We start from the raw sequence: 22,711 nt of genomic DNA, 5'->3' as shown, positions 1-22,711 counted from the left end.
TTTTTCTTTAAATTACAATTATAACTCATTTCAGTGTCATTTTTCAAATGTCGCGTGGCCGGACACGGTAATAGCTATGAAGCTGAAAACTGGTCAGTAAATAGATCAACCACAGATCTTCATTTTTGACCTCACGGATAGGACCGCACAGCTACGACTGTTGGTTTTGCCATTAAAATGCGTTTAAAAACTTGTTATTTTTATTCATAGTCAGCTCGTAAAATTGCAGTATCTCCAAAACCGGTAAAGGCAGAAAAAACAAACTTTCTTTATTCGCACATTCATCCTAGACATAAATGTATTTAAAAGGCATTATATAACATGGGGACGCCAAAGTGCCAAATACAGTTAATCGGCCTTTGGATAATTTTTGAAGCACTGCAACTCCCGCATTTATTAAGACACTTCAACGATTTTCCGCACTCATACAGTACACATATAGCTTTTGCACGGCCATTTTCAGCTTTACAGCTGTGCCGGTTTTGTGTCACGTGACCTTCAAATATGAGCGACAACTGCACTTTTTCGGACTTTAATGGCAATTCGCGACAAAACTGTGCATCAGAGAAAAGTAAAAAGACCAGTTTAGTGATCAGTACATCAAAAAAAATTTAAATTTAAAATATTTAAATTCAGAAAACTGTAATCACGTGACAAATTCGGTAGGCTGGGAGCGAACTCTGACATGACTGAATTTCGCGAACGATACAAACCCGGCTCGATCTGCTTAATGTCAATTTTCCGACGTCAATCATCTTCTTATTTATTAAGACATTTCACAAATTTTCAGCAATTTCATACTGTAGATATATAGTCCCTTCCACTCAGCAATTTTGAACTTTACAGCTGTTTGTTTCCAGCAACGTGACCTACAATTATGGAAGAAAACTGCAAATTTTTTATTTCTGATGGCAATTTGCGACATAAGTACATCTTGCGTGGAAACAATAAGACAGGACTCGTGATCAGGACGTCATGTTACATGCAATACACTCGTTCGAAACTTTTTTGTCTAATATGGATCACGTCTATTTTTTGTTGGTATTAGACAAACCTTGGGTTTTGTTAGGATAGCATAAAACTAATAGATTTGAACGGTCTGTGGTGGAGAAAGTGGGAAGTTTGAGAATGTGGACTATATTGGCTGTGTGTACAGATCGCTTGGAAGCCGTATAAGTGCATGCAGTTCTAGATTTGCTTTTCATTTTATTTATTTATTTATTTATTTGATTGGTGTTTTACGCCGTACTCAAGAATATTTCACTTATACGACTCGACCAGCATTATGGTGGGAGGAAATATATATTAATATATGTTAATTTACGTATATTAATTTATGCGTTGTTTAAATGTTATATCGGCTGCTTTACGTGGATAATAGTGGTGGTCAGTACGATGCCTAAATGAGGTATACCAAATCGATCAACAGCTTACACTAGAAATTAATTTGTTCATTTTAACAGAAAGTCTGTTGTCTGGGTGATACTAGAATTTATTCTGCTATTGCTGCAGATAGCTCTGTTAAATACAACACACATATTCTATTAATTCAACACAACGCTTCTATTAGACTAACAATATTATGCTGAAACCTGCGGATGGTTGTGGGTTTGCCCCGGGGTCTGCCCAGTTTCCACCCACCATAATGCTGACCGCCGTTGTATAAGTGAAATATTCTTGAGTACGGCGTAAAACACCAATCAAATAAATAAATAAATATTATGCTGAATATATAATAGAATATTATGTTACAGTAACAGAATACATTCCACCATCACTCAGACAGAGCCTCTGTTAAAAATTAACAGATTAAATTTTTGAGTGAACGATGTTCGTGAGGTGCCATGGCCTCCTGCTAAAATATGAAATTCATTAGGTATATACGTGAGATAGTTTTCTGTTGAAATTCGTAAAAACTTGTCATGGTGAAGTCACGCGCCAAGTTTCAATTCAATACGATGAACCGTTTTGAAACAAATATCCAAAGTGTATAAAAACGGCCATTACTCTGCGTAAAACGCACGAAGTCAAACTTGATGTGTAATTTGTATGAATTATCACTTCAGCACGACGAGCTTTTGAAAAACAAATTCCTGACCAGAAAACTGTTTTATGAAGGTTTGATGGACTAGGAGAATGAGTGACACACAGTCCTCCTGGGAAACGCTACAAAGTCTATATATACCACGAGCGATATTTATAAACTGCGCGATTCTAAATTTGAGAGTTTTAGAAATGATTTGTTAATATATCGCTGGTCTCCTAGCAACACGTCGGTTCAGTCGAGGTGGTTAGCGTGCCAGCGCGGCGCTATGAACCAGAAGCCTCTCACCAATGCGATCACTATGAGTTCAAGTTCTCATGCTGGTTTCCTCTGCGGTCGTATGTGGAAAGCCTGGCAGCAACCTGCAGATGGTCGTGGGTTTCCCTCGGGCTCAGCCCGATTTCTTCCTGCCATAATGCTGGCTGCCGTATAAGTGAAAACATTCTATAGTACGGCGTAAAACACTAATCAAACAAATAAATAAATAAATCTCCTTCTCGGAAGAAGGGGTAGTAATAAGCAGTCGACGGCGCTATTTTGTGTGGTCTTACACGAAGTTTGTTTCCCAGTAATACAACATATTACATGTATACATGCCACACGTGAGGAAGTTTTGACTGAATCGACCTCCTAACAGTCTAATTTATGTGCATCAAGGTCGGCCGGATGTATGCTTTATACTCCGGGCACTCTACTTTCGTCCATTCATAAAATTGTCCGCCATCATTTATTCTTGAATGTGGAGTTAAGCAACAACCAAATATTATAATTAAAGATAATTAAATATATAGGCTGGACTCAAAAAACATGTCGAATTCTTTCAACATTCTATGATAACACTGAATCACCCGAAGTGCTTGAAGAGTTTGTTACTTTGACAATTTGTGCCTAAAATCACAAAGAAGCACGTAATGTGCTTGCATGTGGAATCGCTGCTGTGTGTTTAACTCGCAATAGAATATGTTACCAAACTGTATGCGAGTTTTTATGCATATTCTTCATATAAAAAAAGTTATTATATTCACCTACCCTTACAGGTTGCAATTACACCACGATTCACTAAGCCATAATTTATAGACGGCAACGCTGTCTCACATCGGCGGTCCGTGATCCTAACCAATCAGATTATATAGACCATCTCTCAGTGATCACAACGTGAAGGAGGAAATGACCAAACTGACAATACACATTTTTACACGGTTACCCCTGAACTGAACGCAAAGGAGGGGGCGTTAGGCGGGAGAGGAAGTGGGAATGCAGGGAGGAGCAGCGGGGGGCTGGGTGTCATTAGTGGACGAGGGTCTATTACCTTTACCGCCCTTAAGATCTCTTTGATGTCCAGCTCATGCTATTTTCTCCACAAGGAACAGGCGTTCCGGAAGTCTCGATCTGCAGGCATCATGCAGTGGACAGAATCTTTCATTCGGGACTGACAATTCAGCTCTGTCGTGCATAATTTTAGCCTTTGGCAAATGTATACGGTTTTCTTTCATATACTGGTGTGGTATTCCTCATGTTGTTAATTATGTCACACCACTTAGTTTTTCGTTAAGGCGCTATTATCCGAATCAGTAGAACACAATGAAATAAAGCTTGAATATTTTTTTTTTTATTTCAACAGCATATACTTGCATGCAATATTGCCAAAGTTGTGCTATTTCGTGGCAGGTAGAAGGATTAGGGTTGGGGGTGGAAGGTTTTGGTAGAATACTTAATACATTCAACGCTGTCATTGTTCATTTATTCATTTGATTGGCGTTTCACGTCGTAGGCCTACTCATGCAAGAATATTTCACGACGGCGGTTAGCATCACAGTGGGAGAAAACTCTACCCGAGGGAAACCCACGACCATCCGCAGGTTGTTACCAGACCTTCCCACGCACGATCGGAGAGGAAGCCAGCATCAGATGGACTTGAACTCACACCGCCGCATTGGTGAGAGGCTTCTGGGTCACTGGCGCGCTAACCCCCTCGGCTACGGAGGCCCCCAGTGCTGTAAGTGTAGCAGACTGAATAATTTGCTCAGTTGAAATCACACCCTGCAAAACGTCTAGCGATATCAATAATTGTGGGTAATCCTACTCTACTATACATATATAATTAAGAGCACGCATGGCATGATGACAGACTTACCGGGTATATGAGCACACTTACATATAGCCTACTATAGAGTTCGTAGGATATAGTTTTCAATCACCTGTACGTGATTTATGACTTATTTTCTGAAGAAATACAAATTCAGTAGGGTATACTCATATTACCCTGGTCGGTATGTAAATATGGTTTATTGCCAGCAACTTGTGGATGGTCGTGGGCTCTGTCTGGTTCCTCAAAACCATAATGCTGACCGCCGTCATATAAGTAAAAAAAAACCTTGAGTAAGGCGTAAAAACCCACTCAAACAAAATAAATAAATAAATGAATAAATAAATATGCATTATGTCCGTATCCTCCCAGCAGGTGTCGCTGAGATAATTCGCCAATAGGTACAGGCCTACCTACATTCAGGTAAACACGCGATTCTTTTACTGGTATACAGCATGCAGATTAACATGCAAGTGTAGTTGTCTTAGCTCGATGAAGCGTGCAGAAAGATGAAACTGGCTATCAGCAAGTTTTGTATTTCCGTACACTTGACGTAGAGGTAATCTAGCTACGTGTTGACCTATGTAGCCCCAACCTTTAATTGCGTCCTATCCAGTGTGAACACCCGGCTGAGTTTTCGTTTGACTTCCGGTGACCTGAAAACAGGTCCTTACCGTGTACCCATATGTGTTATTGTCCCTCGTCAAACAAATGTGAATTCATGCGGTGCACCTATTAATGTGCTCTCCCTCCCCCCGCCACCAGTTGTGGTCGGAATGCAATCTTTGCTCGCCAAAGCGGAACGATCTTCCCTTATCAAGCTTCTGCCTATTTTTTTTTTCTGCAGCTCAAAATGTGACTGTCAGTCGATTTAATCCGTCAGAAGGCAACCAGGCCAGCTAGCGTCAACGACAAATGGCGGCCCGTGAAGCGTTTGGCGTCCCTCTGCCCGGCATAGAGGTGTTCTGGGCGTCATTGTCAGGTGCCTACTTTCTAGCTGGTCTCTACGACGGAGTTGCGGACAAGGGAACAGTTTCTGGTCGGGATTTCAGCGGACAAACTGGCCTGCTGCGATTTGCTAAACGGTATATCTACTCATAGATAGCTAGTAACTTACACCTCAGAAGTTGTACATGTGTAGGCCCAAAATGCACCAGGTAGTAGGGCTATAGCTACCTAATGTGTAACCATGTCAGCCCGTCACAGTAAAATCAATTTAATCTGGGATATGAGGATTTTAAAGCAGGATTTTAATGCCGATAAACCAAGTATTAACATGTAAATAACTACACAAATTGAAGCTCAGTTATTGACAAGTTTGCTCTTAGGGACAGTTAAGCTAACAGGGAGCTTTTCAGACCTAGATTATAGAATGCTGAATCCTTCTTTCTGCAATGACCCCCACCCTGCCCCAGCTCACATCATCTTGACCACCTTAGTTTAGCCTGAATTCTGAAATACGTCACGTAAAGAAAAAAATATATTATTGAGCAGAGGGAAATGAAGTGCCAAATGTACAGCAGTTTTAACATACAGTAAGGTTTATTTAGGCCATTCTTAAAAATTCTTTGCAGGGCCTAATGCAGCACTTTAAAATGGTTGATATGTTTTCAAGGACATGTTTATAATATTATGGTCTTATTTTGTCCGTGCGGGGCCCTCCATTAAGTGAAACTCATGCTTCCTGCTTCTGGGGTAGTATGTGGGAAGGTCTGCCCACAACCTGCGGATGCAGTCGTTGTCACTGGGTTTCCCACAGGAGCTGCCCAGTGTCTTCCTACCATAATATTGACTGTTGAAAACTTGTAGCATAAGTGAAATATTCTTCTGTACAGCATAAAACACCAATCAAATGGATGTAAATAAACAAAATTTTTTCTCCCCCAGGCCTGTAAAACGCTGGTTCTTAGCCCTGGGTGTGAACCTAGTCCTGGTATACTCTGCACTTAGGGCGTACGTCAGTGGGGTGCCGGCCTATGGATGGGTGTCCGCTGCTGTGGACAGTGTCTCTCTGGCAGACGCACAACCAGAAGGTAAATATCCACACGTATAGAAAACTCATGGTTTATGCACTGGTGGAATTGAACACTGAGTTGTTATATGAAGAAATATAGAAATTTGTCCACTCCAGACAAGCAGATAATAATCCGCATTAATGTCTGATCTGTCTGATGAAGGATCGTTTAAAAATTTTTGGGTGCGGGTGCCGATCCAGATTATCATCAAAATGTAATAGGTAATAAACGCAGATAAAAACATGATCTCCTTCACAAAGGTAATAATTATTACGTATTAAAATCAAACTTCAGATCTCAACATTTTCACATCTTGGGGAAAAGAATGGGTAATGTAGCTCGCAAATAAATACAAATAACTGTGATTTTTTTCTCTACAGTATATAAAAAACGTACTTAACATGTTTTGAGTCTTAAGCGGTAGAAGTTTCTTTAAACTGGAATTGGCATGATTGAGTTGTTCCCCTTGTTTTGTTTTTGAGACTGATGCTTGAAATAAATGTTTATTTACATACAAAAAAAGACATCTAAAGATCCAAGTAGGCATTACCTAATAGACTACTTAAAACTATGCATAAATATACTTTGATTTATTTTTAAAAATTTTTGTGAAGAGAGTTATATGTGTTCAAACATTTGAATTGTGGCCTTTATGAACCATATTATCGGAGTTTACTCTCTAAAAACGATTGTTTACAAAGGTGTACATCCACCGTGACATGTGCATCAGCTGTACACAAATATATACACATGTCACTGTGGATGTGGCACATGAATTACACAATTTGTGTACTGCTGGTACACAAAATAATGTGGACGTGCATTTTTGCCACAGAACGGTGTATCGCTAGTACACAGTAGTTTTTAGAGAATAGAAACTGTGATGTCACAGGAAGTTTTTTCAACTCAACATTTTTTGACAGATGAGTAAAAGATAACTGAAATAATGTTCTTAAAAATTTCTCCCTTCTGGTGAACATCAGGAAAAAAAAAGGTTTTGAGTGGGGACGACTGTAGTGGGAGCAGCTTTGCATTGCCTAGTAGCTAAAGGGAATTTTCCTTTGATGGCTCAGTTGTTAAAGGGTGCTGGACTTTGGCTGCAGAGTTCAAATCCTGTTGTGGTTCAAAAAATAAACCATCCATCCATTATATAGTTGCCAATTTTGTTGTGTTTCAGATCATTTGTCTGTGGTGTAATCCAGTGGCCTCCTCGCCATTTTGAGTGTTTCAGATCATTTGTCTGTGGTGTTAGCCAGTGGCCTCCTCGCCATTTTGAGTGGTGGTTTTGTTGTGTTTCAGATCGTTTGTCTGTGGTGTTGGCTAGTGGCCTCCTTACCTTGTGTGTGGTAATTTTGTTGTGTTTCAGATCATTTGTCTGTGGTGTAAGCCAGTGGCCTCCTCGCCATTTTGAGTGTTTCAGATCATTTGTCTGTGGTGTTAGCCAGTGACCTCCTCGCCATTTTGAGTGGTGTTTTTGTTGTGTTTAAGATCATTTGTCTGTGGTGTTAGCCAGTGGTCTCCTCACCTTGTGTGTGGTAGTTTTGTTGTGTTTCATATCATTTGTCTGTATAGTTAGCCAGTTGCCTCCTCACCATTTTGAGTGGTGTTGTTGTGTTTCAGATCATTAGTCTGTGGTGTTAGCCAGTGGCCTCCTCACCATTTTGAGTGGTGTTGCTGTTGTGTTTCAGATCATTAGTCTGTGGTGTTAGCCAGTGGCCTCCTCACCATTTTGAGTGGTGTTTTTGTTGTGTGTCAGATCATTTGTCTGTGGTGTAAGCCAGTGGCCTCCTCGCCATTTTGAGTGTTTCAGATCATTTGTCTGTGGTGTTAGCCAGTGACCTCTTCGCCATTTTGAGTGGTGTTTTTGTTGTGTTTAAGATCATTTGTCTGTGGTGTTAGCCAGTGGTCTCCTCACCTTGTGTGTGGTAGTTTTGTTGTGTTTCATATCATTTGTCTGTATAGTTAGCCAGTTGCCTCCTCACCATTTTGAGTGGTGTTGTTGTGTTTCAGATCATTAGTCTGTGGTGTTAGCCAGTGGCCTCCTCGCCATTTTGAGTGGTGTTTTTGTTGTGTTTCAGATCGTTTGTCTGTGGTGTTAGCCAGTGGCCTCCTCGCCATTTTGAGTGGTGTTTTTGTTGTGTTTCAGATCATTTGTCAGTGGTGTTAGCCAGTGGCCTCCTCACCATTTTGAGTGGTGTTTTTGTTGTGTTTCAGATCATTTGTCTGTGGTGTTAGCCAGTGGTCTCCTCACCTTGTGTGTGGTAGTTTTGTTGTGTTTCATATCATTTGTCTGTATAGTTAGCCAGTTGCCTCCTCACCATTTTGAGTGGTGTTGTTGTGTTTCAGATCATTAGTCTGTGGTGTTAGCCAGTGGCCTCCTCGCCATTTTGAGTGGTGTTTTTGTTGTGTTTCAGATCGTTTGTCTGTGGTGTTAGCCAGTGGCCTCCTCGCCATTTTGAGTGGTGTTTTTGTTGTGTTTCAGATCATTTGTCAGTGGTGTTAGCCAGTGGCCTCCTCACCATTTTGAGTGGTGTTTTTGTTGTGTTTCAGATCATTTGTCTGTGGTGTTAGCCAGTGGCCTCCTCACCATTTTGAGTGGTGTTTTTGTTGTGTTTCAGATCATTTGTCAGTGGTGTTAGCCAGTGGCCTCCTCACCATTTTGAGTGGTGTTTTTGTTGTGTTTCAGATCATTTGTCTGTGGTGTTAGCCAGTGGCCTCCTCACCATTTTGAGTGGTGTTTTTGTTGTGTTTCAGATCATTTGTCAGTGGTGTTAGCCAGTGGCCTCCTCACCATCCACCTCATACAGAAGCTCGATCAGAGTGTCTTTGTACACGTGTACAGTTCTTCCACCCAGGGACCTCTTGACTTCCTAGCCCCCTACCTCTATGCAGCTGGGGTCTCCCTAACCCTTTTTGCTCAGGCTCCTGCCTTACATGGCACCACAGGTATGATTAGCCGGCTGTGTTTTAAAGGATACATGAAAAGGTGCTATAGTGTAGTGCTGTAGAGTATAGTTTGTAGGAAAATAAAAAAAAAGATCAAGCAAAAAAAAAAAAAAAAAAACAGAGAAAAAAAAATTTTAATTTTGAGTCAAGTTTTGTATTTCTTAACAATCCCTCTCTGTTTTGTGCATATTTTCCATCAAAAATGGGAAATATATGGGAATGACATCATCAGTGAACATACTGGGAATGCTGCACCAGCTTAGGTATGAAAGTTCATGAGTAACTTGCCAAAGGTTGGTGGTTTATCCCTGCCTTTACAGGTTCCTCCACCCATAAATCAGACTGTCATCATACATGAGAAGAATCTTTGAGCAAAGCATTAGACAACAATCAAGTAATGGATAAATAAATTAAACATTGGGATTATTTATTGTCCGATTATCCCTGTATAATCTTTCTCAGCGTAATAGGCTTTAATTTTTTAGTCTCTTCTTCTTTTTTTTTTTTTTGTTTTTGTTGCAGAGCCTTGGTTTCATTGGTCTTCGTTCAAATGGTATCACTTACTTGGCGTGGGTTTGTTTGCCTGGGTGACATATCAGGACCACGCCTGCCAGCCTGCCCTCTCCAACACCAGACGCAACAGAGCTGGTAAGGGGACATAACTCTTGCGTGCTCGCCACTAGATTTTGAACTATACAAATAAAGGAAGGATTATGGCTTCACACCATCTCAGCATGCAACAAATGAGAGAAAGCTAGGTGACATGTTTGAGAGTGGTGACAACTTCACACAGTTTTCAGGTGTAAATAGTTTTTTGTCATGCCTAATTCATTTACAGTATGAAATGACCTGGTGTCATTTCATGGAATACCTCACCAGCTAATTGGGGAGTTTGTGAGTTGGAACTCTTTTATCAATAAAGGTAGAAAAATTCTGACTGTATCATGTGACCTGTCAGAAATGTTAGGCAGCTATTGTGTATCACATTTACTATAATAAGGGCACTTAAAAAGGTTCACAAAAAGTAATTTAGAGTTGACGAACGATGGAGAAAATATGGGGAGCAGAATGTTTGTGAAATTGAGAAGTTCCGTGCCTCTACAACAGGGTGAGACAGGTGATAGGTAAATAAATGTCAACAAAGGTTACGTAATATTTTTAACAAATCATATGATACAGTTAGATTGTTTTTACCTTTAACGACAAAAGAATTCCAACTCGAAACTCCTCTATTGTCCCCACTTTGTGTGAAATGTATTACAGAAGGTGCATGATTAGCTGGTGAAACCTCCTGTGAAGTTCCATGTGATTTAATGTTAATCACATAATTTAATACAGAAGGGTGATTAGTGGGTGAAAAATTCTATGAAATTATAGAAGATTTGTTGAGATTTGTTGGACACAACATACCATCAAATTCTGACCTGAAAAAAAAAAAAACATGTTTAAGTACCACCCAGATTTTCTCAGCAACAATCCTACTGCGTTTAGTTGATCGTTTGTGTTTAGTTGATCCAGTGTGTTTAGCACCAGTGTTTAGTTGATCGTTTGTGTAATACACGTAGATCAAGTTGACTGAGTCATGTGTGTCCATCCAGTTCATTTTTACCTGAAGAGTTTGAGAATTGCAGGCTTCGACTCCAAATCAGGTATTTTTTTTTTCTTTATTCTTTTAAATACTGAGTGTTATGTGAATCTATCCTCAGGTCACATAGTAACTGTGGACCACAAGCTGCCTAAGGGAGGATGGTATGACACTGTGGCCTGCCCGGGGTACCTGATGACAGTGCTCTCCCATGTGGCTATAGGTGTCACCCTGGGCCCCCAGCATGGCAGCTGGTGGGTGTGCACTGGCTACGTCACCATCAGTCATGTGGTGCGTGCCCTGGAGAGACGAAGGTGGTACCGACTCAAGTATGAGGACTTTCCTCGCTCGAGGAAAGCGATATTTCCAAAATTGCTTTAATTCTTGTATGTGGGTATTTTGGGTTTTTCTTTTCTATCATATAACATACTCATATGAACACTCTATAGCATACTAAGTTTTTGTGTAGAGATTGATTTGAGCGTAGGCAAATAGGACCATCATTGATTGGTTGATTTGAGTGTAGACAAACAGGACCATCACTGATTGGTTGATTTGAGTATAGGCAAACAGGACCATCACTGATTGGTTGATTTGAGTGTAGGCAAACAGGACCATCACTGATTGGTTGATGGTGAAAATGAAAGATGTAGGGTTAAAGCTGGTGTAGCGGTCACATTTCGAAGACCACATTTCTAAGACATTTCTTCCACCTATGTAGTTTGAAAATCTCTGTATTACACTCAGAAAAGTTTCTCAGTATCTTACCAAAGGCCTGTGGTTACCTCCTATAAAGCTGTCCCTTATACTTATACTTACGATATGTAAATATTTAACTTAAATTCATCTTGGCTTAATCTTGATACTCTCACACGTTAGCGAAACTATTTTTATGCCATTTTTACCCTTTTATGTAGCCTTACCTGGTTTCACCCACGTACCATGTGAAATATATGAAGAGTAAGAAAACATGAGGAGCAGAAGGTGTAATAAACTCCTTACATTCCAAAAATTCCAAGATCACAGCATATTTGATCAGGGATAAATTGGTGCATTTAACAAGAAAAAAAATAACGAGTATGACAAGAAAAGTCTTTGAACCTGTACCTACAATGTTGTTGTTTTGATGTTTTCTAACAAAAACATATACATTTATATATTTACATATCAAATAGATTGCTGTTATTTCTCTACCACTATTTCCGCTGCTGATTTTTAGTCCTGCATGCAATTAGTTTTCCCTGGGCCTATGAAGACCAGCAGTATAAGAAATTGTACTTGTTGCCAAATTTCATCATTATATATATATATGTAATAAAAAATATAAGTTTGTACCCAAATATCATATATTGATGGCATGTTTCATTGGACAGCTCATGGTCAGACTGAATATAATTTGGGGGGGCTGTGGTGGTTAGCACGCCAGTGTGGCACAGTGACCCAGGAAACTCCGGTCGTACGTGGGAAGGTCCTCCAGCAACCTGCGGATGAGTGTTGTCCCCCCCCCCCCCAGGCTCTGCCTGGTTTCCTCCCACCATAATGCTGGCCGCCCTGGTATACGTGAAATATTCTTGATTACCAATCAAATAAATAAATAAATCAATTAAAATTTGTCCCCTGAATACCCTTTAGATTCATCTTAACCGTTCCTTCAGCCCTCCGTGGCTCATTTGGTTAGTGCCCCAGCGCAGCGTAATGAACCAGGAGCCTCTCATCAATGCGGTTTCTGTGAGTTCAAGTCCAGAACATGCTGGCTTCCTCTCTGACCGTAGGTAAGAAAGTTTTCAGCAACCTGCGGATGGTCGTGGGTTTCCTCCAAACTCTGTCCGGCTTCCTCCCACCATAATGCTGGTCGCCGTCGTATAAGTGAAATATTGTTGAGTACAGCATAAAACACCAATCAAATAAATAAATAAATAACTTTTCTGTCAGGATGAAATACTGCTCATGTCAGTCAGGAAGCAGTTGACGAGGCTCTCCTGTGTGCTCCATACATGAAGAATGCTTGTTTCCCCTTTGCCTCCCACCGATATGGCATATATCACATGATTCGATTTTGTCTGATTTGATTAATCCACTTTATATTAACGAATAAAATAATACAATAAATAAAGGTGTCACGCATGAAACATAAGTTTGCAAGGCAATAATGAAATATATGAAGTAATATCTGGTGGGATGAAAACCTCAAGGGGTTTTGTTTTATTCCAGTTAGATAAATTAAGTAAGTATGTCGGAAAGATCATCAATAACTCGCCAAATGATGGTTGTTTAATTACTTCATGCACTCCTGTGTCCTCATTAAAACTGGCTGCCATGGTAGAAGTGGAAAACTCTTGGCCAGGGCAATGAGCAACAAACAAATACCAGTATATATAAATATTCAAGCTGAAGAACAGGCAGCTGTACAAATATGGTAAATGGCCTGAAATTTGAGGGTTTTAATTTTGAGGGTTCTGTTGATGTGATAAAGGTGTTTTGCTTGGAAGCTACCTGTAGGATGTTGTACAACTGGAAACATATTTCAGCTCCAAAAATACTGGTGTAATGTTTTGTGTGTGCCTGTAAAAAAGCACCGCTTTCTGGACAAAATGTTAGGTCATTTCCAGTATTCAAATATTATTCCATTGTGTGTAATCAAACCTAAGTATACATTTATGTATGTATTGTATCTTAAAAGTTTTTTGATGTTCAAAACTGGTTTGTGAATAATTGTATCCATATATTCATACATGGAGACTTTCCTCAGGTGACGAATTTTTGTAGGTCACAGATTCTGTGCCTCGTTACTGTGTCATAGGACTGTAAAGGGTATACATAACGGGCCTTAATTACACGCTTTCTGAGTATTCAGTGGCCACTTTATGCTATGCTAAGTTACGAAACATTGACTTCAAAAGTTTTATGAACGTGACACTTGTTTGGTGACATTTTTTCATGATTTTTTTTTGTGGATTAAAAAAAAGGAGTTGTTTATAAAACTTATTTTCTTAGCTTAATGCATTAGGTTAGAGTAGAAATATTATTACCATTTGCGTCCTCACATATGTTTGTATGTATAGCTTAAAAATACATAAATAAAAGTTTTCTTTACAAAACTGAATTTCCTGCTTTTATTTATTTCCTTGTCTCGTCTTTTTTCTTAGTTTCATCATGTAGAAAGTTGCTAGATGATAAGCTGTTCACAGTAAATTTTTTGATATATATACATCACATCAGGATTAATGTTGTTCTGTGTGGGTGTGGTGGGTTTTGTCAGGATGACATAGGCACAGGATTAATGTTGTTCTGTGTGGGTGTGGTGGGTTTTGTGTGGATGACCTGGGCTCAAGATTAATGTTGTTCTGTGTGGGTGTGGTGGGTTTTGTCTGGATGACATGGGCTCAAGATTAATGTTGTTCTGTGTGGGTGTGGTGGGTTTTGTGTGGATGACATGGGCTCAAGATTAATGTTGTTCTGTGTGGGTGTGGTGGGTTTTGTGTGGATGACATGGGCTAAGGATTAATGTTGTGCTGTGTGGGTGTGGTGGGTTTTGTCTGGATGACATGGGTTCAGGATTAATGTTGTTCTGTGTGGGTGTTGTGGGTTTTGTGTGGATGACATGGGCTCAAGATTAATGTTGTTCTGTGTGGGTGTGGTGGGTTTTGTCTGGATGACATGGGCTCAGGATTAATGTTGTCCTGTGTGGGTGTGGTGGGTTTTGTGTGGATGACATGGGCTCAAGATTAATGTTGTTCTGTGTGGGTGTGGTGGGTTTTGTGTGGATGACATGGGCTAAGGATTAATGTTGTGCTGTGTGGATGTGGTGGGTTTTGTCTAGATGACATGGGCAAAAGGATTGATGTTCTGTGCGGGTGTGGTGGGTTTTGTGTGGATGACATGGGCTCAGGATTAATGTTCTGTGTGGGTGTGGTGGGTTTTGTGTGGATGACATGGGCAAAAGGATTAATATTGTTCTGTGTGTGTGGTGGGTTTTGTGTGGATGACATAGGCTCAGGATTAATGTTGTTCTATGTGGGTGTGGTGGGTTTTGTCTGGATGACATGGGCTCAAGATTAATGTTGTTCTGTGTGAGTGTGGTGGGTTTTGTCTGAATGACATGGGCTCAGGATTAATGTTGTTCTGTGTGGGTATGGTGGGTTTTGTCTGGATGACATGGGCTCAGGATTAATGTTGTTCTGTGTGGGTGTGGTGGGTTTTATCTGGATGACCTGGGCGCAAGATTAATGTTCTGTGTGGGTGTGGTGGGTTTTGTGTGAATGACATGGGCTCAGGATTAATGGTGTTCTGTGTGGGTGTGGTGGGTTTTGTGTGGATGACATGGGCTAAGGATTAATGTTGTTCTGTGTGGGTGTGGTGGGTTTTGTGTGGATGACATGGGCAAAAGGATTGATGTTCTGTGTGGGTGTGGTGGGTTTTGTGTGGATGACATGGGCAAAAGAATTGATGTTCTGTGTGGGTGTGGTGGGTTTTGTGTGGATGACTTGGGCTCAGGGTTAATGTTCTGTGTGGGTGTTGTGGGTTTTGTCTGGATGACATGGGCTCAGGATTAATATTGTTCTGTGTGGGTGTTGTGGGTTTTGTGTGGATGACATGGGCTCAGGATTAATATTGTTCTGTGTGGGTGTTGTGGGTTTGTCTGGATGACATGGGTAAAAGGATTAATGTCCTGTGTGGGTGTTGTGGGGTTAGTCTGGAAGGCATGTGTAAAAGGATTAATATTGTTTTGTCTGGGTGGCAATGAAGGGGTTTTGTGTGGATTACATTGGCTCAGGATTGATGTAGGGTGTGGTGGGTTTTGTCTGGATGAAATAGGCTAAGGATTAGTATTGTTCTGTCTGTGTGTGGTCGGTTTTGTTAAGATGACATGGTCAGACTCAAGATTAATGCAGTTCGGTCTAGGTGTGATTGGTTTTGTCTGGATGATATAGGCTCAGGATTAATGTTGTTCTGTCTGGATGTGCTCTATTCCATGGTACAGGTTTTTGTTTGGAGGGAGAGGGGAATTATAAGAGATTGGTCATTAGTTTGTCTAGCTGTATTGGATTATTTATAGTGTTCTGGTGATAGATTATACACAGGCGGCTACAATGTTGTTTTTTTCTTTAGATTATCTGATATTTGTAATAAAAAGAGGAAAAAGGCTAGAGTAAAAAGAGATTTTCCATAAATTTATGTTTCAAACAAAAACGGGCAAGCTTGTTCTATATATATGGCCATTCAATTTTATCCTATGTATAGCATATTATATTAAGCGCCTAAATTTTTTCAAACTGAGATTCAAAATCTAAAGATGTAAAAAAAGCTCTTTCAGTTGTTAAAGATGTTAAAACAAAATGTTTGGTACCTTTTGATGCGAACTTTCAGACCTATACGTTTTTCTTGGCATGTCAGTAAACATAAATATAAATGTAGTAACTTGAAATTTACTAAACATTATAAAAAGTACAACTTTGTACCATTTTGTACAACTTTTTATTATAAAATTGGGAATCATGTCGCAAATAGTGTTACTGTGTAAATACTGTGTTGAATGTTATAAGGAAAAGTTAATTGAGTGAAACAACAATCCGAGAAAGTGGACCGCATAAAGCAAAATGACATGTTTGTTTGTGTCAATTCTGGTGTTAATCTCTTTTTATCAGTATTAAAAGTAAAACGTTAGCATGAGCGTAAATTTGTAAATATCATATGTGTTGAATGTTTTACTTACCTTTCAGGCTTTGGTGGGGGGGGGGGGGGGGGGGCGGTACAGTCTATGTTCATGCATATTGTAATCCTCGTTGGCAAATTCGTCTATAACGTGTAGGCTACATCTTGCTGCAACCACTCGGCCTTCAACTGGCGAAATTGCAGGTTCGAATCCACTTTTCAATGTTCCGACGGCGATTTTACGTCAGATGTCGGTAAATACATAGCAAAGGGTCCTTAATGGAGTGTAAAGACCACAACAAAATATAACTGGCTACAAGTGTGAACTTCTGCAGATGTGTAAAAAAAAAAAAGTACGTAAATAAATAATGACAGAAATAGGCCCATATTGTTACATTTTGTTTAAGGTGTGGCCTGCTTTTCTACCGGGATGTCTCCAAGATATATGTAAGCTACATAATGAAATTCCCATGTTTGTTTGGTCAGCATTGAATAAACAGGTCAGCGGTCATATGGTGTATACTTTTATTTATGAATAATCCAAGTCCAAATTAAGCATGCACTTTGTTTTGATGCAGCGAAATTAGAAAGAGCTATATTAAGAACATGGCTTTCGGCATATATATATAGAAAGCACTTCATCCAATCAAACGCAACGAGAGCAGTGAACCAATGAAATCATCGGGACTAAAAATAGCTCTGCCTAACGGGTGGCCATATTGACTGAAATACAAACAAACCTATTTATCAGCGACATAGTCATCTCTGCCGTCTGAAACCAGACTAATTCGCCACATGCGGTCGCGACGAATTTAGCGCAAATCCGGGGATTTGTGAAATATTTTGCAGTATTTACGCGCTGACGTAAGACAACGTATGCATTGTGAAAGGGTGCACAAGTTTACTGGCTATTGGGATCATCGAGGGATCAGTAATCGAGACTCCTGACTCCGCTGCCAGTTGACATGTGAACTACAGCATCACTGGTACAGCTAAAGCTTGGTGTTTGTGGATGGGGTTTCTTCTTCTTCTTCTTCTTCAGTTCATTTCGAAATTTTGAAACTGGTTGTGTGAGATGAATTAGCACGTTCTTTTCCGCTTCACGGCGTTGCAGGTTGTTGACGATCGCGAGACGAGAAGTATTGCGACACAGTGTGATGGTGAAATCATTGTTTGTACTGTGTCGTTGTTGAGTCCAGCGTACTTACACAAATTCTGACTGCTGCGACCAATAAAGGTTGCATCACGGCGCATAATTTAACTGCTGGCTGCACACACACACACGTACGCTGAGACATGTGGTGTCAAGTGACTATTTCCAGCTATGACTAAGTTGGCAGTGGTGTGAGGTCATTTCGGTGCAGTTTCACTCCAGAGACCTCATAGCGTGAGTAGCTGAAGGCAAGGTTGCATGTAAAAGCCCAGATGTGTGGTTGTGGGTTTAGAATGCAGTAAGACCAACAATTCTTGTTGTGTTTTTACCCACATAAAAACACTGAAGTGAATACTTAATAACAGCTGGATCGTATTTTGTGAAATTGAAAACACATGTTGTTATTTGGAGGATAGGTGGAGAATCACCCAAGGAATTAATCTGCTGTACATTCAAAAGTTGGGTAGTAGTATTCCAGCCTTGTTCAGGTCTGCAGATATTTTTTTTTTTTTTTTTTTTTTTTGTGATTGGTGTTCTGAGTAAAAAAGCCACAACGCTGAATCCGGCAGGAACCACGGAGGGAGACATGTCCAAGCCGCCAAATGAGAACGTGACCACATACAAGCTGGTGGTGGTCGGCGATGGTGGTGTCGGCAAATCGGCACTCACCATTCAGTTCTTCCAGAAAATGTTTGTGCAGGATTATGACCCGACGATAGAAGACTCTTATATCCAGCACTATGAGATTGATGGCCAGTGGTGTATTTTGGATGGCAAGTATCATAGGTTGTAATTAGACCACATCAACAAAACACACTCATTGTCATATTAGCACATGAATGAAAGAAAAGTGAAAAAAAATTATATATATACTCACTATGTACATTTATTTATAATTATCACACTCAGTATTTCTTTTTTTTTATGAGAAACTGAGAATAATTAACTATTAATGGTTCCAATATAAAAAGTTTCCATCTTTAAACTCTTCACACAGAATCAATTCTGAATGGCTGGTGTGAGAGATAGGCAAGTCCAGGCTATACCTAGCCTAAGGTATAATTTAGGTATGATACATTTATTCAGTCATGACCAAGGCTGCAGCGTTTAATACAGGAAACCCTGTCTCCACTGTCAGCCAATCAGCGTCGATTCTGTATCTCTTTAAGTTGGATTAATCAATCAGAATCAAGGAATATGTGTCACTTTCATGAAGCTAAACTGTAGGTGTATTCATGCATGTGTGCTGTACTCCTGCAGGAATCATATTGGAAAAATATTTGTAAGTATCATCTAGGGCACCAGCGTCTCCACGAAGCTGTAAACTTTATTGGGTGCACTATCTAAATCGAAAGTGCGTATCAGCACCCATACACTAATTTAAAAGTCTGATACTTGCAGTATAAATTTTCAGTTTATATTTGCAGTTAATAGGCGATGTACTGTAATTCTTCAACCTTTTTCGCACATTTGCAAGGCGTTTAGTCAAGCATATTCTGAAGGCATTTTTCTGTGTTGACTAATAAAACTATACTTTTTGTGAAGCCCTGAAAATGGCCAATCCATCCAAGGTAGTTTTGTCTTCAAAATCAAATTAAAGATGTGCATAAATTGTATTGAATGTTGTTCTTTCACATGCAAAAAGGTCAAGGAATTAGGGTAGCTGAGTTTGGTGTACTTGTTACAGTGTTGGACACAGCGGGTCAAGAGGAGTTCAGTGCCATGAGGGAGCAGTACATGAGGAAAGGAGACGGGTTTCTTTTAGTGTATTCTGTGACGGACAAACAGAGCTATGAGAATATTCATAATTTCCACACACAAATCCTGCGTGTCAAAGACAGGTACGAACAAGGAGTGCTTCATGAACGCTGCACATTGTAAATGTATCAATCCACGGATGTGCCTCTTTCACCTCTTGGCTGACATTGGCCTATTGGTAATAGTATAAGCCATGTTAGCATTTCAGAGTGCCCTCCACTACACTCGCCACTACAGATCAGCTGTGGTCAAATTAGCTACCAGTCATGGTTAACCTTTAAGGAGAAGAAAACATAAAAATGATGCCAAAATCAGATGAAAGAGCAACAAACCTTTTTTGCAAATATGATCTTTAATATTTTTTTGGATTTTTTTTTCAAGAGAAAAGGGTATATAAAAATATAACTTTTGGTATTTATCGTTGCTGCATAATATTGTTCTAAATAAGGATGTGATGCTTGTCTAATAAATTTATTTGAATGTAAATTTGTTGTTTATATGGAAACATATGCATTTAACCTAAATTATGATAATATTTATGAACATATTAAAAATGTAAATATGATCCAAATTGAGGCATAATACATTTGTTACCTGAGAAGAACAAATTATAGTGCAAAAATATTTATTAAACCTTTGTTACTTCCTCATTTATGACATTATTAAACAAAGACTATAAATACCGAAAGGTGGTCCCAAATACCCACCATACAAAATTTATTTTCAAGTGTCTTTTTCTCCTTAAGGAAAAATCGGAAAAAATATTGAAGACCACATTTAGGAATACTTTTCACTCTTTCGTTTGAACGTTATGTCATTTTCGTGTTTTTTCCAACTTTAAATTCACCAAACATACACCAGACATGCACTTTGTCATGAAGAAGAACCATGTTGAAAAAAAAAGGTCTATCAAAATCCCATTGAAAGGTTTAGTGTGAGTCTCTTTTTTTTTTTTTTTTTTTGAAGAGTCCGGTTAACATGTTGGTCAACTCACGTAATCTTAGTGATGGCCTAACTGATAAATGTGGCCAAGTGTTTATGTGTTACAATGTAGTGTAGTGTAGAGTCTAAAGTCTCTCTCACCAGTGTTGTCACCATGAGATCAAGTCCTGCTTAGGCTGACTTCCTCAAAAGTTATACATCAAAAGGTCTGTCCGCAATGTGTAGATGGACATGGGTTTCCACTGCACTGTGTCTTGGTTTCTTACCACCTTAATGTTAGCTGCCATGGTTTAAGTGAAATATTCTTGGGAGCGGTGTAAAATACCAAATAAATAAATAATAATAATAAATATATGCTGAGGCAGATATTGTTTCTTGGTATAATCATGTGGGCTTTTTTGGTTTTACAGAGATTCCTACCCCATGATTCTGGTAGCTAACAAAGTGGACCTGGTTCACCAGAGGAAAGTTTCAGAAGATCAGGGGAAAGAACTCAGTACATCATTAAAGGTAAGTCCGCATGTAAATCTGGGGAACTTGGCATAATCTTGGCCGGTGGCTTCACTCTGGTTTCCTCAACCAATGAAAAAACTGACTGCAGTCATATAAAGGAAGAATTCCGTAGTATAATGTTGAACATCAATCGAAATAAATATCACACTAACTGATTGTTAAATTCTTCAAGTCTTGCTGTAGGGGCATTGGTGAAAATAAAGCAGTCTTAAAAATAAAAAAAAAAATAAAAATCTTCCACCAGTATGATATACAACTCTGTGTGTCAGACGTGGAAATGTTATTTTCATTTCGTTGACTTTGTTCAGGTTGGACTTTTCCTGTGAGCACTTTGGTTTCCTTTGGAGACTTTAGTTTGCTCTGGGCACTTTGGTTTCGTCAGGGCACTTTGGTTTCCTCTAACCATAAAATCAACTGCCATCGTATAAGTGAGAAATTCTCGAATACGGCATTGAACGACAATCGGTCGGTCAATCAGTCCATCAGTCCTTGCTGATGTACGTGGTTGTTATCTTTTAGATTCCCTATATTGAAACCAGTGCAAAAGACCCGCCTCTAAACGTTGATGCAGCCTTCCAGGAAGTGGTCAGAGTTATAAGGTAAGGTCCCTCATAGAACTAAACCCTGCACGTCCTCTTAATCTGTCAACAATAGACGTCAATCAATCAGTCTCGGATCATGTGATTAGAGCCATATTTTGTGGGTGAAATGTCCAGTCTTTTAGGGTAATTATTAACTGTTCTATTATACTGGATTTTCCTAAGACATACAGCGTTGATTGTCAATGAGTTCAAAGTCACACACACACAGTCTTATCCAACTCCCGTCATAACACTCGACCTTGGCCGACGTCATTATAAACTAGGGTGGTTCTCACAGAAGTTCATCCCAAATGTCAGTCAAATTCCTAGACACAAGCGGCGTTAAAGTCATGCGAAAAAATAAACAAGACAACTAATAAGGACTTTGGAAAACAGGTAAACAAATTTGATCTGCTGAAAACATGCATCCAGCCCAGGTCAGCCAGGTCCTCAGATGGAAAGGAAAGTGTTACACGTAGTGGCGAGTTGTGAAAGTAACTTCAGCAGTATAAGTTTGTCAATGCCTTGCGACCGGCCCAGCTAGCGCAGTTGGTAGAGCGTCCACTTCGGGATCAATCCTGGGTTGAGTCACACCTAAGATTTTAATAGCGGAAGTTGTGACTTCCTTGCTTGGCGCTCAGCATGACGGGGATAGTGCAACGACTGGTTGACCCGTATCAGTATCATGGCTCGGGCGGGGCGGCTTACTTGCCTTTGGTTAGTCGTCTCAGTGAAGCAGCACTAGATAAAGGAGTGGTGGAAGTCCGGTTGCAACAAGGAGGCACATTACATACACCCTAATTATTACTTCATCAGCAGATGAAGATTGTTGAGTACGACATTAAACCCGAAGCACACACTCACTCACTCAGTGCCTTGCCAGAGGTTCCCCACATATATAACTGACCACCATCGGAGAAGTGAAAAATTCTTGGGTATGGCTGTAAAGGCCAGTCACATGAAATAAATAAATATATTATTTGTGTGCTTATTATTTTGAAAAACAATTTCATTTTTGAAATGCAATACATTTTTATACGTTGTGTTTTTTGCAGAGAGCAGCCTGTAGATTTAAAGGAAAGACGCCGGCGACGCAGGGGCAAGCGAGACTGGCGCTGTCACATTCTCTGAGGGGGTGGGGGGGTGGGGAGTTCACCTTGTTTGCTCTCATCAGCAATATTCCAATGTTCACGCTCTCACTGCTTTAAGGTGTCACTTTTTATCAGTTTGACATTCCATTGTCAATTCCGGTACCATGTGTCAATTTGGCACCCCATGCCATGTTGGCAGCCTTTTCATTGGTCGATTTGGCAAGTTCTTGTCATGTTGGGTAATATGTGTCATTTACACAGCGTGCAGCCATGTGCCATGCTGATCCCGATTCATGAGGTGACCAGACTTGAAGGTGACAACTGTTGTCTGCCATGTACATATTG

At 39.9% G+C, this 22,711-nt stretch overlaps 2 protein-coding genes across 2 annotated transcripts; both read left to right on the top strand.

The window, feature by feature from the left end:
- Positions 1 to 4,844: 4,844 nt before the first annotated feature.
- Positions 4,845 to 11,367, top strand: LOC135477650 (polyprenol reductase-like). The gene is made up of 5 exons (XM_064757823.1): positions 4,845 to 5,215; positions 6,018 to 6,163; positions 8,900 to 9,091; positions 9,614 to 9,739; positions 10,798 to 11,367. Exons 1-5 carry the CDS (start codon positions 5,046 to 5,048, stop codon positions 11,055 to 11,057), a joined length of 894 nt encoding a protein of 297 aa, XP_064613893.1. The 5' UTR covers positions 4,845 to 5,045; the 3' UTR covers positions 11,058 to 11,367.
- A 6,662-nt stretch (positions 11,368 to 18,029) lies between these two features.
- On the top strand, positions 18,030 to 22,406 carry LOC135477628 (ras-related protein M-Ras-like). Its single transcript, XM_064757794.1, has 5 exons — positions 18,030 to 18,254; positions 19,169 to 19,322; positions 20,592 to 20,691; positions 21,214 to 21,293; positions 22,331 to 22,406. Exons 1-5 carry the CDS (start codon positions 18,068 to 18,070, stop codon positions 22,404 to 22,406), a joined length of 597 nt encoding a protein of 198 aa, XP_064613864.1. The 5' UTR covers positions 18,030 to 18,067.
- Positions 22,407 to 22,711: the final 305 nt, after the last annotated feature.

This window comes from Liolophura sinensis, chromosome 11 (assembly GCF_032854445.1).
Source record: "Liolophura sinensis isolate JHLJ2023 chromosome 11, CUHK_Ljap_v2, whole genome shotgun sequence".
NCBI lineage: Eukaryota > Metazoa > Mollusca > Polyplacophora > Chitonida > Chitonidae > Liolophura > Liolophura sinensis.
Note: the sequence above shows the minus strand (reverse complement) of the source record. Positions and strands in the feature narration are given on the sequence as shown.